The following is a 15,159-nucleotide window of genomic DNA, read 5'->3' as shown; positions in this document are numbered from 1 at the left end:
CATGCCGAAAGGTAGTATGGGTTACACGCATGCAGCACAGAATTATTCATTTTGCCTATCAATTAGTTTCCTTCCATTTTAGAACCAGTACTAAAGGTTTGTAACCTTTCCATAGCGCGAAAAGTTGACCGATGTGTATGATACAGCAAGATATTTAGCAGCCTTGAGCTAATAAATTGACCTAAATGTCAGTTTGTTAGTCCATAGTTTTAATGTTTGAATTGAATAAAACCGAATATCATACAGACCAAATAGCATACAAATTTAAAGCATCCATCTTGTCCTTTTTAATCTAGTGAACAAGGCTTTTAACCCCGATTAGCAACATGTTGGTGAAGCGCTGTCAGCTTGTGTTGCAGGCCTTTTGAATAAGACAGTGGTAGTTTAACAGGAGGCATATTGAGACTAGCGATCATGGTTAGGAATGTACAGAGATAGGTTATGATAACCACAGCTGGAAGTAATTCTTAATGCAAGACCTTAACAGTTTAGTGTCCAACGTGGAGAATTAAGCAACCGTTAAAGGTGAAGTAGATGTGTTCACCTACTGATTGAGCCTTAAGCTATTGCTGACACTCACCAGGTTAGATGGACCTACCCAGACATGAAAAGACAGACTATAGCTATAATAACAAGCATTTGTAATGTAATGGGTCTCTTGTTTGCTCGAGTTATAACTGTTAACTTTGTAAAATTCCTAACTGGACTTTTCTTGCCACTTAAATTGAAAATGAAAGTAAAATAGTTGACATAAGCGAGCCGATTCAAAGCGCCAGCATGAGTGCGAATGAGAGACATAAGGAAAAAGAAGTTTGCTTGCACTCAAACGTCTCAGCAAAAGTGCAATTATCCATGTAACCGTGTCTGTTGAAGGTGGGTAACCAAACCACTTCAAGGAGGGGCAAATGATGATAAAGGATTTTTGAAAGGCAAGCCGACGAACGAGTGATAGGAATGGGCGTGCAGTGGTTGTAGTTAAAAGCCCACAGATAGATTACGACAGGCCAGAGCATGCGCGCTCGACTAAAAATGTTGGAGATTTTAATTGTAGTATTGGGAAACCGCATAATGCAGTGGAGTGTAGTTTAATTGGAAAGAAGATGGTTTTAGGTATTGGAAAGGTAAAATGTGTATACACAACTCGTGAAGTCAATTTTTTCTTTTTAATTTGACTGTTTACTAATTGTTAGCACATAGATTAAACTGCTTGATCCAACGTACTCAAAATTAATCTGTTAAATAATCCAAAGAAATATATATTTGTAGTAGAATTATTTAACCTAGCAATTTTTTTTTCTTTTCTCTTTGCAGAGCAAAAGCAATCTGAACCCTGATGCCAAGGAGTTTATTCCAGGAGTGAAGTACTGAAATTTACTGAACTTAAAAAAAATAAAATAAAAAAGACTGTGTCCCTAAGTATTTGGGACAACGCTGCACAAAAGCCGGGCGGGAATGGAAAGCGAACTCGACACTGTGAATCGAGTACCTGGGAGGGAGGGGGGGCGGGACTGAAGGACAAGGGATCGTATTGTATAAGCTTGGATTCTTTTTTTCTTTACAACATATATTGTTTTGGCAGTATGCTTATCGGACTTGGGATATTCTATTTTTTGCAAGGGGGTTTGCAATCTGTACATCAAACAATTGGGTGTTTGCACCACAATGCTATTGACAAAACCGTAAAATCATGGGGTTTCACCCTTCCTTGCGTAATCCCTTCTCACCGTCCTCACCTCTGAGATGTATCGGAAAGCTAATGGACCCGGGTGACAACAGGCCTTACATCTCTTTGCGTTGTTTTATAATGTACAGGTTAGGCCAGGATTATTCGTGGCTTGTTGCCTGTTACCTTTCAACCGTGCATTAAGCTAAGTCATCCCATTCAATATTTAACACTACAGTGCCTCTTGCGCAAGAGGCCCTGATGCTGCCCCTCACGTTTTAACTGCTTTTGTAAGTAGAAAGGTTGGTGCAGGCTAAGCAGTTGTTTAGCGACCATTGAAAGTATTACTTACGGGCCAGGAGGCAAGAGAAATCAAACCAGCCACATTCTGATTCTGCTCAGGTTAATGTAGTGCTTATTGAGAGCTCAAGAACAATTGTTTTCAAAACTGCCCTCCTGAATCTCCAATTTTCAGTGTTTATGAACTAAAGTGCAAAAGAGCTCATTTTTATGTGAACATTAAAATGTTTGCATGCTGCCAGGGTTAAAGGATGGTGACTTTTTATTCTTAAGGGTTAATAGATGGTGAAATGCATTCTTTGCATTTTTAAATTTTTTTGTTTTAACTGCGATCCCTCCATTTATGTACAATTAGGCGTCCACTTTGATTTGCTTCAGAAAACTCTTGTAGGTAATGTTTTAATTCATGGAACATTATCAGACTTTGCATCTGTTCCAGTGTTGGTATTTTTTTTTTTGCCTTAAAGAATTAATGTTTATTACTTCATATAAGCAATGAGAGGCTTACAGCACATATGGAGGTTCCTACAGATGCCTGGAAAGCTCCATAATTTTATTAGTATTCACTGCCACCAAGATGGATGGATTGATTGTGCTTGTTGGGGCAGCACAGATGTGTATTGGGTAAATGGAACATATTCCTTTTAATAGACCAGGACTTTAATCCTCATGGTTCCTCTCACTTCTGAATATAGTTTTGCTTGAAATTCCACTGTTTATGAAAAAAATGTTTTGTTGTGCTCCGTAAGTGAGCATGGCTTGCAGGATACACCTCTCAGACGAACTCTGTCTACAGATGTCTGTTCTGTCGAGTGCCACTTGCATTCTGTGGTTGCTTATTTTTTGTTTGCAAGGCCAACATTTTGGATGGCCATCTGTTTGTTTCATCTTTTAGCTCTGACCCCCTGCAAACTTGCTACCAGCCATGATTGGTGTTTGTTTCCGCGGCTCGTCTGCTATTCAAGTTGAAACCATGCTGCCTAACTCGTGTCTCAAATTTGGATGACGTTCCTGAAACCAAATTTCAAATCCATTACGAGCTCTCAGGAGGTTACTCGGAGTGAAGTGCAAAACTAAACCATGCTCATTTTTTTCTCAAGCCAATATTATATTTTTGTTCAGTTTGCAGTGTCATTAAGTTAATAGGATATTGAAGACTAAAAGGCAAATGTAAACTACACTGACATTCTCAATACTGCAGCTTTCCTCAGAGCAAGATCTGGGCCCCCCACTCCCTTGTATGTACATGCAGGGAATGTGTGTGTACATATATTTATATCTGGCAATAGCTGTCATTTTTTTAGACTTGCTAATCTGAGGGTGCACAATTGAAGAATATCATAGTAGTTCTGTAACATCACTTTTATCCTTTTTCCCCACAGAGTAAAACTTACTGATGGAAGGCTAGTGTTTATGGCTGGATATATATTTTGCAAATGTAGCTGTGGGGGAAGAGATTTGGGGGTTTTCCTGTCATTTAGATCATGTCTAGTATGGAATGTTATGTTTAAATCTGTGGCTCACAACTTGTAGACCAAGAGCGAAGCATTAATGGAGAAAACAGGACGTCAACACTGCCGAATTGGATTCTTAATTTGGAAGCAAATGGGGAATTCTAGCCATCTTTGGATCTGTTTAGTTTAGCAACATTAAAACCTGACTGGACGATTTCACATTTTATTATCTGGAGGATTCTGTTAATTGGACTTGAGTCTCAATGGGGGAAACGTTACGATTCATTGCATACGAGTGGTGGTTTCTGCATGGGTGGGTGTCTGAGCATCTTGGGCTGTACCCACGCAGTTGTGTTAAGTTTCAAGTAAATAAATCATGCAGTTTCATTTGTAAGTACTGAGACCAATGTTCATCTCTGGACTTGTTTTTTTGTGCCTGCTGTTTTGTATACCTCATATTCACGTAGAAATACATGTTATGTTTGTTGGCTGCATCACATAACGAGTATTTTTATCCAGACTCAAAATATTGTGGAGCAGAGTACACAATTGTCTTGGTTCCTTAACTGAGTCCTATGTTCATCTTTAAACCTGATGTTTTTAATGAAGCTTACTTAACACAGTGTAGTCCAGTGATGTGGGAATTTTCTCTAAAAACCTCTATCAAATATTTGACTGACTCGCTTAGATAATAGAGGGTAAGAATACGTTTTTACTATGGTGTGTACATTTAAATGTGTAGCAGCTAATGCCCATCAGCGAGAGAGCCAGTTAATAGCTTGTGTTTACATTAAGATTTACTTTAGCTCAATTTAAACAACTCTTGTGCGTTTGCAGAGCAGGTTATGGAATTTGGTAAGCATGTTTGCTAATCTTTTTCCAAATGATGAGAATCTTTTTGCCCATGGTGAATGTTTTAAAGTGCACTGTGTACTTGCCACAGGACTGGGTTCAGTTGGGAGTGTTTAGGCATTGAACAGTGGTGATGTATAGAAGCCATAAAACACAGAACAGTCCACCTTACAAGTGGAGGTAGACCACTAGTAAACCAATCTGATTTTTCTTTTTCTTTTTCTTTTCTTAAAAATTATATTTATCCAGATTTTGTAGTTTTGCAGCATGAATCCTTTTTTGGATTCACTTGCTGTGCATTGTTCCGCCTACTAATGGTTGGGTCTAGAAACATTTATTTTTGTTTTATTTTTTTGGTGGGCGTTGTCAACCTCCATTTGTTAAGACCATCCCTTCTGTGATGTCAGACGGTGCCCCAGAAGTTCCTGTGGGTGGTAGCCCTCTTCAGATTTTTTATTTTTTTTTCCTCCCAGTGGGTCTGAGAGAACTATGGATGAGCTCCGACGATTTCTTGAAAAGAGATGCAGAGTTGGAAATCCATAGAAAAATGTCAAGGCACAGCATTTAAATGGAGAAGGGGAACCTTCTTGATCCCGACTGGGCACCCCACTTATAACAACCATGTGACCGGAGAATGAGGAAGAGAGGCAGAACAGGGTAATTTAATGAAGGGGGAGGGGGAGGGGATCGTCCCTTCTAAGCTCTGCCTCTACTGCCACCATGAATTCTGCAACCTTTACTGAAAGACTGCAAGCACAAGGCCTATGCAGAGTTTGTACCCAAGATTCTAAATGATGTACCCAGAGGTTACAGCATTACACCATGGGGAGCACTCCGACATAGGAGGCCCTGAAAGACCTTGACTTATCCAGTGATCATGAGAACGTTCAGGAGGCTGGGCCAGTACAGGGAGAGGAGTCAGAAATCGAACTCCAGCTGAAGCAGAAGTGAAGCAAGTGTTGAGGAAGGCAGTAAAGGACGCAGAGAAAAGATGACTCACTGTAACAAAACTGTTAAAAAGGCATATGTGATGATTCCTTGTACTCAAGTCCTCAAAAGTTGCCTCATTGTCCACATTTTTCAACTGAGGATCAGCACAAACAGAGCCACACAGGTCCTCCCAAAGGATACTGATAGGGGCAAGGTGGAGTTGAAACCCTTGACTCAACCATCCTTTTGTGAGGGAGTAAGAGAGAACGGCAAGGACTCTTGGATGGTAGATCCGTTGATGCTGAAAAAGACTGACACTTGATGCCAAATAGAGGACTTGAAGTCGAACGAATGAAAAAAAGACTTGAGGCTGAAATGTCTTCCCTACTGCAAAGAAATTAGTACACCTCTGAAAGAGAATTCCGCTTATCTAGTACTGGCTCTTTCATAGATTCACATGCTTGAATCCTTTCCTGTCGTCGAAGTGGGAGTCCCACGGTATCATAGAAAGCAGTTTGCAACAACCATATAGGCTATGATGACATTAGGCTTTGAATTCACTTCCTTTCTATGTCCTTTAAAAAAAAGAACTTGAACCATGACCAATCAGGCGACCGCACCCTCTAAAACTCTTCCAAGAGAGGCGCTCTCCCTCAGATTTTCACTGCATGTCGAGTGTGAAGAGTGTCCCTGAGCTTTGCTCAGTTTGTTTCTGCTACTTCATAAAAAGGTATTAGATTTTCATCTATAGTCGCCATTTCCGATACAAAAGGCCTCTTTCAGCCCTGCAAGACCTGTGGGGGAAAAAGAGTTTGTGTGGATGATCCACATAACTGTATTTATTGCCTTTACCCTAACCATAAGGCAAACAAATGCAAAATCTATAGCACTTTTCCTACAAAAACTCAGATTGTGATTACAGAAAACTAAATCCCAAGAACATCTTCAGTTTCAAGCCAGATCTCTGGAGGGTACTTATAAGAAGAGCAGAAAATCCCCCAGAATTCATCACTCCTCTACAGAAGTAACTTCATCTGCTCCTCCATTTATGCCACAGAAAGAAAAAAACAGACTACCACAGGTAAATCTGACAGGAACAAAATCTGCTTTCAAAACCCCATTGACCACGAAATCACTGTCGACTGAAACATTGTCTACTGTTACTACCATATTGTTGGTGAGACCATCTGCAGCGCTGATGACTACTGCAATTCAGGTTCCCATCTCATTGACTATTGCCACAGAGATGAGGGGCACATCTGTCCCACCCCTCTCTATCCTCCCCCCCCCCCCCCCCAAAACATTAACCCCGTAGATGCTGGTTCCTCTGACATCACCGTTGACGAAGACGTCCCTGATGGCGATGCCACCACTGTTGATGATTCAGATGTCTGTTTGCAATCCACTGCCAAGAATGACCTTGATGAGGATAAAAATTAAGACCTTTCTGAAGCATGTTCTTTCATACTCTTCTAACATTTCACCCCTTATTGACATTTCAGATGAGGAGGTCCCGTGTGCACCAGTTCAATGCCCTTCAGAACTCCATGTTAAGCATCGGGAAGAGGAGGAAGAATATTAGGAGGGCTACCAGTGCCAGGGCTTTGAGGGTTACCATCATCAACTCTCTGCACATGAGCGCACAGAGCGTTTTCAGAACCTCATCACAGACAGGATGTCTTTATGCCTCTCTCATTGATACAAGACCTTCAGGAAATGTTGGATTATAGATTACTTTTTTTTCCTCCTCATACAGGGGTACCACCATCAACCCCTCCAGGAATGGCTGCTTCTCCACCAACATCCCACCTCCAACTATGGCTAGGATGACACCACCACATGCAGTTTACCCTCCTAGGGAGGACCCTTCCACCTCAGAAGATGAGAACAGAGAGGAAGGTGAACATCCAGCTCAATCAGATGACAGGGATGACTATCATCCCTACTCCATCTCCACCTCAACATCCCATGCTGATTCCACTTCGGAAGACATTTGGTGGGGGTGGGGTGTTAGTATTATGGAAAGGGCAGCAGAAAGATTTCACCTACCCATCACAGTGAAGCACTCTGATTGCTTCTTATATGATTTCAAGGACCAGGTATGGAAATTGGTCAGGTCAATACCCATCATTGACCACATATGGCAGGAGAGGCTTAAAATCATGAAGCACTGCGCTACAGTGCCGGTGGTCCTACCCTGTATTGATTAAAAAAAAAAAAAAAACACAGGATGTGTCTGATTCCCCTGCATGCCCGATGGGGCATACCACATTCTTTAGTCTCCCAAGCAGCGCAGGGAAGATCTAAGAATCAAACTCCCCCAACCCCCAAATCCCATCCCATCCGATAGAGACGGACGCTGTCTTGAGGCAATATGCAAAAGATTTTCCCCTCATGTCAGCCAGAGCTGCCAATGCCTTAGCTATTCTGGCGCTTTACAACCGGTAGATAGTGGTCTGACATTGTCTTTGCTAGACCTGATTCCAGAAGACCACAGAGACAGGAAGCAAGGAGAATCCTACAAGAAGGCAAATATGCCTCTTTGGAGATTGATCTAGCCATCCACAGGGTTCAGGCAGCTTGCAGGCGCAGCAGTTGTGAGGCGTCAAGGTTGGCTCAAAGCCACTAAGTTTTGACCTGAAGTACAGTCAAAACTTCTTGTTATACCTTATGATGGTGATACGCTTTTTGGCAAGCATATAGATGAGGATCTTCTTGCCATTAAAACAGACACCACTAAGTCCCTAGGCACCTTACAATACAGAAGATTACCCTTTGGAGGCCCAAGTGGACGAGGTTTTTCCACCTATAGAGGCGCTTATCCCTGTTCCCAGCAATTTTAACCTTGCCAACCTCAATATAGACCAGCACAAGGATATCGTCAGCCAACTACAGTTTGTTTTTCCTAAACAAGGAACTCGCTGGAGATCCTCACATCAGACTATAGACACAGGGTTCAAGCAGTGACCCAACTCGAGTACCAGCCACTCAACCTTCCCATCATCCAGTAGGGGCAAACATTTCCAATTATTTCCACAATTGGAAAGCCATCACTTCTGACCAATTGGTTTTGGACGTAGTTATTTATGGTCACACCTTGGAGTTCACAGCAAAACCACCCCAAAATCCCCCAAAGGGGGTGCATCCACCTCATATTCACTTTTTGAAAAAAAGAAACCAAGTTGATGCTTTCCAAGGGAGCAACAGTGGGTCAGGAAGGAAAAGGAATTTATCCCTGTTTTTTTTTTTTTTTTCCTGTGTGCAAGAAAATAGGGGAATGGAGACCTATCTTAGACCGCAGGCATCTAAGCAAATACCGCCACAAACATTCAGATTGATCAATCTCTCAGACATTTTGAACCTTCTAAACAGCAGAGACTATGACTGTTCTAGACTTGGACGATGCATACTTCCATATCCCCATTCATCTTAAGCATCGCAGATAGCTCCGATTCACAGTAGCTGGTATCCATTATTAATTCTGAGTCCTTCCTTTTGGACTACAGTCAGCCCCACGTATCTTCCCAGAGTGTTTGGCTCCAGTAGTGGCTTCTTTCTGAAAGCCAGGTCCTGAGATGTTCCCGTACCTGGATACCTGGTTGCTGAAAGCCTCAACTCCACAAAGAACCCTGAAAGCAAGGAAAGCCTGCCTCCAACTTTTTTTCAAAAGTTGGGTCTTACAGTCAACAAAAGAAAATTCTCTATGGTCCCTACTCAGAGGATGACTTTCCTCAGAGCTTTTCTGGACACTTGGCAGAACAAAGCTTTCTTTTCACAGGAAAGGCAACTGAAACTGCAATTAAACTACTTCCACAGCCATGTCTCAAAATTAAACTGTTGCAAGACGAATTGCAAGTTCAGTGGAATCTAACACAAGTATCATTTGAAGACTGGTTATCCAGCACACCAAAGATGATAAAGGTGCTGGAATGGTGGTCTCACCAATCTCCTTTTTCCCAAGGCCTCACTTATCTGCCAGAAGTTATTACAACAGATGTGTCAATGGTCAGATGGGGAGGACAGATCCAAGATCTACAAATCCAGAGAAAATGGTCAAAACATCAGAAGCTAATGCACTTCAACCGCTTGGAACGCAAAGCCATCTGCCTCGCATTACAAGCTTTTCCCCTCAAGGATAGAAGGCTCTTCAGTGCGGTACTGACATACAACACGACCAGCATGTATTATATCAACAAGCAGGGAGGGACGGACTCTCTTAACACTAGAATCCCAGGATTTATCGAACTGGCTAACAGACCACAAGATCTCCTTGAAAGCCCTAGGGTAATGTTCATTAATTGTGAACCTATTTACAGTGCTGATCTGAAGTTTCTTACGTGGAAAGTAGCCTTCTTACTAGTGATCACTTTCACCAGAAGAGATAGTGAGATCCAAGCTTTCTCTAGGCAAAAATCTTGCCTACTCCTCGCAGAGGATTTCGTCATACTTGGAACAAATCCAGAATTCATTCCTAAGATTTTCCTCTCAGTCAACCAGTTATTCTCCTATGGTCTTTCGCAATCCAACAACACCAGCAGAAACATCTGTCCACAATTAGGATGGTAAGAGATTCCTTAAGTTCCATCTCCAATACACTAAAGCCATTCGCAAGACTGATGTCTTACTACTTTCCTATGGGACTGGGCATCAAGGCACTGCGGTAACAAACTCAACAATAGCAAGGTGGCTGTTGGATACCTTCCAGTCATTCCACAGCAGGAAAACCTTTAACCAGATGACCTAAGGATCACTTGACCAGGGCAGTAGCTATCTCTGCTACTCATTTTGCTGGACTTCTGCTGCAGCGACTATGCTGGGCTACAACTTGGAAGAGCACCCGCTCGTTCACAAAGCATTACTGCCTCCAGTCCAAACATAGAAACTGCACCTGTGGGACGAGTAGTCCTAAGTTATCTGTTCCAGTAAGGTGAGCCTCTCTTGTAATAGAGAATTTATTTCTTATATATGCTACGGACATCACTAACCAGTTTAACGTCTACCAGAACGTTTCTGTGTTTATGTAAGCGCACAATATAATTGTAATATATTGTATGATTGTGCATATAAATTCTAATAACCACCATGTGCAAAGATTTTGGTAATCAATATTGTTAATACTGCTTGTTATTCAAGCATGTGAATCTATGAAAGATCCAATAATGGATAATAAAAATAGTTACCTGTAACAGCATTTATCCAGTATTGATATCTTTGATAGATTCACATGCGACTCACCTTCCTTCCCTTAGAGGCTTAACTTATAGTCTCAAGATGTATACCTCACTCAAGTGCTGAAAATCTGACTGAGAAAGCCTCTCTTAGGAGTGTTCTAGAGGGTAATGTCGCCTGATTGGTCATGGTTCAAGTTTGGTCCTTTGTTAACATGTTTTAAAAATTATTTTAAAAGGACATAGATATGCTAGTGAATGCAAGGCCTACTGTCATAGCCTGTGTGGGTGTTGCAAACTGCTTTCTGTGATAATGTGTGACTCCAAGGATTCAAGCATGTGAATCTATGAAAGATACCTATACTGGATAACTGGAGTTACAGGCAAGTAACTCATTTTCATCCCTACAAGACCATTAGCAGCCCCTGAACCTGAAGAAGACTAGTCTGGCATGGAGGCTGCCATAACACCAGAGCCTCATGAAGAGGAGTAGGAGTTCTTTGACATTGAAGAGGTTGAGGACACAGCAGAGTTTGAGAAATAGCACCAGTTCGAGGAAACAAGGAAGGATTGCAACACCAAGTTCCCATATGAAGGGATAGATGGCTATCCTTGGAGTCCCCCAACCCCTTCTGACCTGTCCCACTACAACAGCTTCATCAGAAGGGCTGCAGACACCTGTGGGGGTGCAACTAGACGAGGATAAAGAACACATGCCTTCTACTTGAGACATTGATGCCCTCACAAAAGGGAAAGCTCTCTGCACCTAGCATCATTGACTGAGGGAAGGAGGCCCTCTGTGAACTGGCCGCTGCCAGACCTGTATCACCTAGAAGGGAGAAGAAATGCAAGCGTTCCACTTGGGACTTAAAATATATGTAAAGGGCAGCGTGCCTGTGGACTCGATCATTGTCTCCACTGCAAGGGAGAAAAGCAATGTCCACACATCAATAGGGTACACTACAAGAAAGGAAACGCAGGCTGTTTGACTTAGTGAAAAGAAAGATGGGGGAGGATCGCTCATTCCAATGCTCTCATGTGCTGCTACTGACACAAGTATTGTGATGAAGTAGGGGGCCTAATGCAACACCTACTGGGGGAATACCACAAAAGGGCCAAGACAGTAAATCAAGAAGGTAAGAGCATTGCCAATGCATGTCTTTAGTCTGCACTGGATACAGCAGATACAGCCAGTAGGCAGATGTGCACATGGACAACACTGATAAGGCACGCATGGCTTAGGGTATCAGGCTTCAAAATGGAGGTACAAGCCTCAGTCATCAACATGCCTGTCACATGAGGTGCTCTGTTCAGAGAGGCAGTGGATGATACCCTTCAACAAATAAAGAAGGAAAATGATCCAGTGAAGTTCATGGGGGCACTCCAATTCAGGGGTTCCTTCAGGAGAGGAGAAGCTGCAAACTAAAGGCTCACAGGCAGGTGGCTTTTACATCAGGGCAGTAAACCCAAAGCAGAACCTGCAACAAACGCACCAGCAGTGACTTCACCTGCTGAAACAGCCCTTTCAAGGAAGAACAAGCGGAAGAGTCCAACCTCCCAAAGAGGTGGGGAACCAACAGATCACTGACCTGTGCAGTGCCCAACTCCCCTGCGAAGCACCTGTGGGGGGCAAGATTGGAGGACAATTGCATCAGACAACTGGATTTTGAACATATTTTGTGGATACTGTATAGAACAGATCAAGAAACCTTCACACATACTGTGTACACATTTACCCCCATAGTCAAAAAAGATCAAAGGACAGGAAGTCATACAATTTTAAAAAGAGGTCAAAGAGCTCTTCCCCCAATTTGTTTTAATTTATTTTAAAAGCCACAGAAAAAGTCTCACCAGGGGAGACAAATCTACTCCTCTACCTGCTGCTGCCAAAACAAGACCACCAAAGAACACCAGTCCTAGGTCTTGGTCTTGGACTTTTAAACAAGTTCATACGAACCTGACACCCAGCCCAGAAGAGTGTAGAGGCAAATCCAGAACAAACCTGCCTTTAAAAGTTGGGTCTGACAGTTAGGACTGTCATGAAGCTGATGGGCATGATGCATCTCACTCATACCATGTGTGATATTACATGTGTACCCCATTCAGGAATGTATCTGCAATGGATGGTCGCACACTGCTGGGAGGATCTGGTGTTTACCACAGCAAAGGTACAGAAGGAAATAAAATGGTGGAACGTGATAAACAAGAACATAGGGAGACCATTCAGAATGGCAGCTCCCATGGTAACTATAACAGTGAATGCATTCAACAAGGGTTAGAGAGCATGCACAGGAAACCTAAAGGTCAGAGGACTATGTAACAGCATGGATCAGTGAAGCACATAAATTACATAGAGATGGACAGTTTTTCATGCCTTGAAAGCTTTCCAAGTGCACGTAGTAGGTCACATTGTATTGATCCCGAAGGACAACACAACAACCATGTTCTACCTCAACAAAGAGGTGGGGGCAAGATCCTTCACGCAGTCCTAACTAGCTCTGGAGATATGAAGGTGGGCGATTCAAAGACAAATCACACTACAGACAGTTCTCCTGCCAGGAAAAAAAACAATAGGGAGCCAGATAGACTGGGCAGTCAGGACAGTACCTCCTGTGAATGGGAGATGAAGCAAGAGACACTGGAAAATATTTTCAAAGTTTGGGGCAGACCAAGCAGAGACCTGTTCAGGAAACACAAAATGCCAAGACTTTGCCCCAGGTTTCCTCACCACGAATCAAAGGGGGAAATTCCCTGTCAATAAACTGGTCAAAGAAATGTGCTTACTCCTTTCCACAGATTTCCTTGATCCCAAGGGTACTAGACAAGACCAGACATTCAGGGACAGCGCTCATCCTTGTACCCCTACAATGGGCCAGACAGACCTGGTACACAGACCTACTGGAAGTGTCCAAAGGCAAAATGTTGGCAATCAAAGTAGAACAAGACCTATTAAAAATGGAAGAGAGTACCACCTGGAAGCAGCCAAACTCAGCCTAGAGGCATGGCTCCTGACTATGTAGAATTGGGCCCCCAACTCTTTGAGCCTATGCCCAAATCTGATATAAAGTCACTAACTCTGAAAGCAGCCTCTCTAATAACAATTGAATCCCTACTCAGTCGACCAATCCATGCTTCCTGCCCAAGGTAGTGACCAAGTTCCATGTCAGCCAAAGCATACAGCTACCAGCTTTCTTCCAAAAGCCAAGACCCAGGCGAAAGCCTTTCACGCATTGGATGTGCATAGAGCATAAATGTACTACCTGCAGGAAACAAGGTATTTTTGTAAAGGCAACCAATTATTTGCTTGTGAGGCCAAACAAGGGATCACCAGTGACCAATGGAACTATTGCAAGATGTATAGTGGAAACTAAACAAACCTGCTACACCGGAGCGGGAAAGAATATTACCTGTGTGCCTGAGAGGATACTCGACCAGGAAAAAAGGGTGTTATACTTTAGTTCCTAGCAAATGTACCCATTAATGATATATGCACAGTGTAAACCTGGATGTCCCCACACACCTTCACTAAACACTAATGTGTGGACATTCAGATGAACAAGGAGGCACAGGTGGGACAAAGTTCCACAACACCCGTTTGCCAACCTATCCAAATTTCAACCCATCCAACTCAAGGGACAGGATACTGCTATGTACATGTGATCATCAACCTCCCCAGAAATGAGAGGTAAAACAACCAGGTGAAAAACCAATCTGAAGATGACTAACAACACACAGGAATGTCTAGGGTGATATCTGTCGCAGAAGGGAAGGTCCTTCTACCAGATGGTGGTCCATGACACCCGCAACAAGAAAAAGAGAGTAATTCACAGCATGTGAATCCAGAAAGTTCTTTAAGCTGCTAAACTACTACTGCTGGAAACTAACCATTTTGATATTCAAACGTATGGCCAAACAACACTATTGCCACTTGATACAGCAACATGAATAAACAGAGAACATTCCGAGCTCACAATAAAAGTAAGGACAGCATATGATACACACGGAGCTGAGATCCACTATTATAACTAGGTCGGGGGCATTGAAAAATTTGAAGGCCACTGGTTATAAATCCTGGGCACACGTGCATGTACAATTGTCGAGCAAAGTGATATTATTTAAAAAAAAATAATAATTGAAACAAATATGACTCCTGTTCCCACCACAGAGAGCAGGGGCTAACCTGAAGGTAAAGAAAGTAATCCAGGATATAACTGGAGAGGGCTCAGCAGCAGAGGTTTTTTTTTTTTTTTTTTTGAGTGGGGATGTGAGGGAGAAGCCCAATGCTTAAGTGCCGTGTGGGGGTCCAAAATCAATTGTACTACCTATTGTGGTGCGCTGTAATCAACTGCAAGCAGCTGTAAATTATAGTGGTCCATCAGAGCTCAATAGGGCTATTGAATGTAGCTAGGGACCGATTTTAGTTCTCTACCTAGAAAGGGATCTATATGACAACGAAAAGGTCCATGCTATATTGGATCTGATTTATGATCCTCTTGTACAACGCCACTTTGTACATTTCAGTCATCCACTCCTCACAAGTGGGCAGCCGTTGTGACCTCCAGTGTTGCTCGATGCAAATCTTAGCTGAAGTCAGGGCAGTGGTTATGAGTCGCGCAACATGACCAGCACGTGGGGGAGAATGTAGCGTAAGTCTATGAAGTGGCTGAGTGTGGAGCTGATTTGGACCACAACCAGAGTACAGCTGGATAATCGTAGAGGATGTGTGTGATGTTGCATTCAGGGGTGCTACAGCACCAGTATCAGGAATGGTGAAGGAGGCCCGAGGCCACCA

The 15,159-nt window shown here is 42.7% G+C and overlaps 1 protein-coding gene across 1 annotated transcript in view; it reads left to right on the top strand.

Moving 5' to 3' along the window:
- PAIP2B (poly(A) binding protein interacting protein 2B) overlaps positions 1 to 3,820 on the top strand; it is a 71,171-nt gene extending 67,351 nt beyond the window's left edge. The window contains exon 4 of the mRNA XM_069205428.1: positions 1,312 to 3,820. Coding sequence (XP_069061529.1) covers positions 1,312 to 1,368 — 57 coding nt within the window. The 3' untranslated portion in view covers positions 1,369 to 3,820. The remainder of the gene's footprint in view (positions 1 to 1,311) is intronic.
- The last annotated feature ends 11,339 nt before the right edge of the window (positions 3,821 to 15,159 follow it).

This window comes from Pleurodeles waltl, chromosome 1_2 (assembly GCF_031143425.1).
Source record: "Pleurodeles waltl isolate 20211129_DDA chromosome 1_2, aPleWal1.hap1.20221129, whole genome shotgun sequence".
Lineage (NCBI taxonomy): Eukaryota > Metazoa > Chordata > Amphibia > Caudata > Salamandridae > Pleurodeles > Pleurodeles waltl.
Note: the sequence above shows the minus strand (reverse complement) of the source record. Positions and strands in the feature narration are given on the sequence as shown.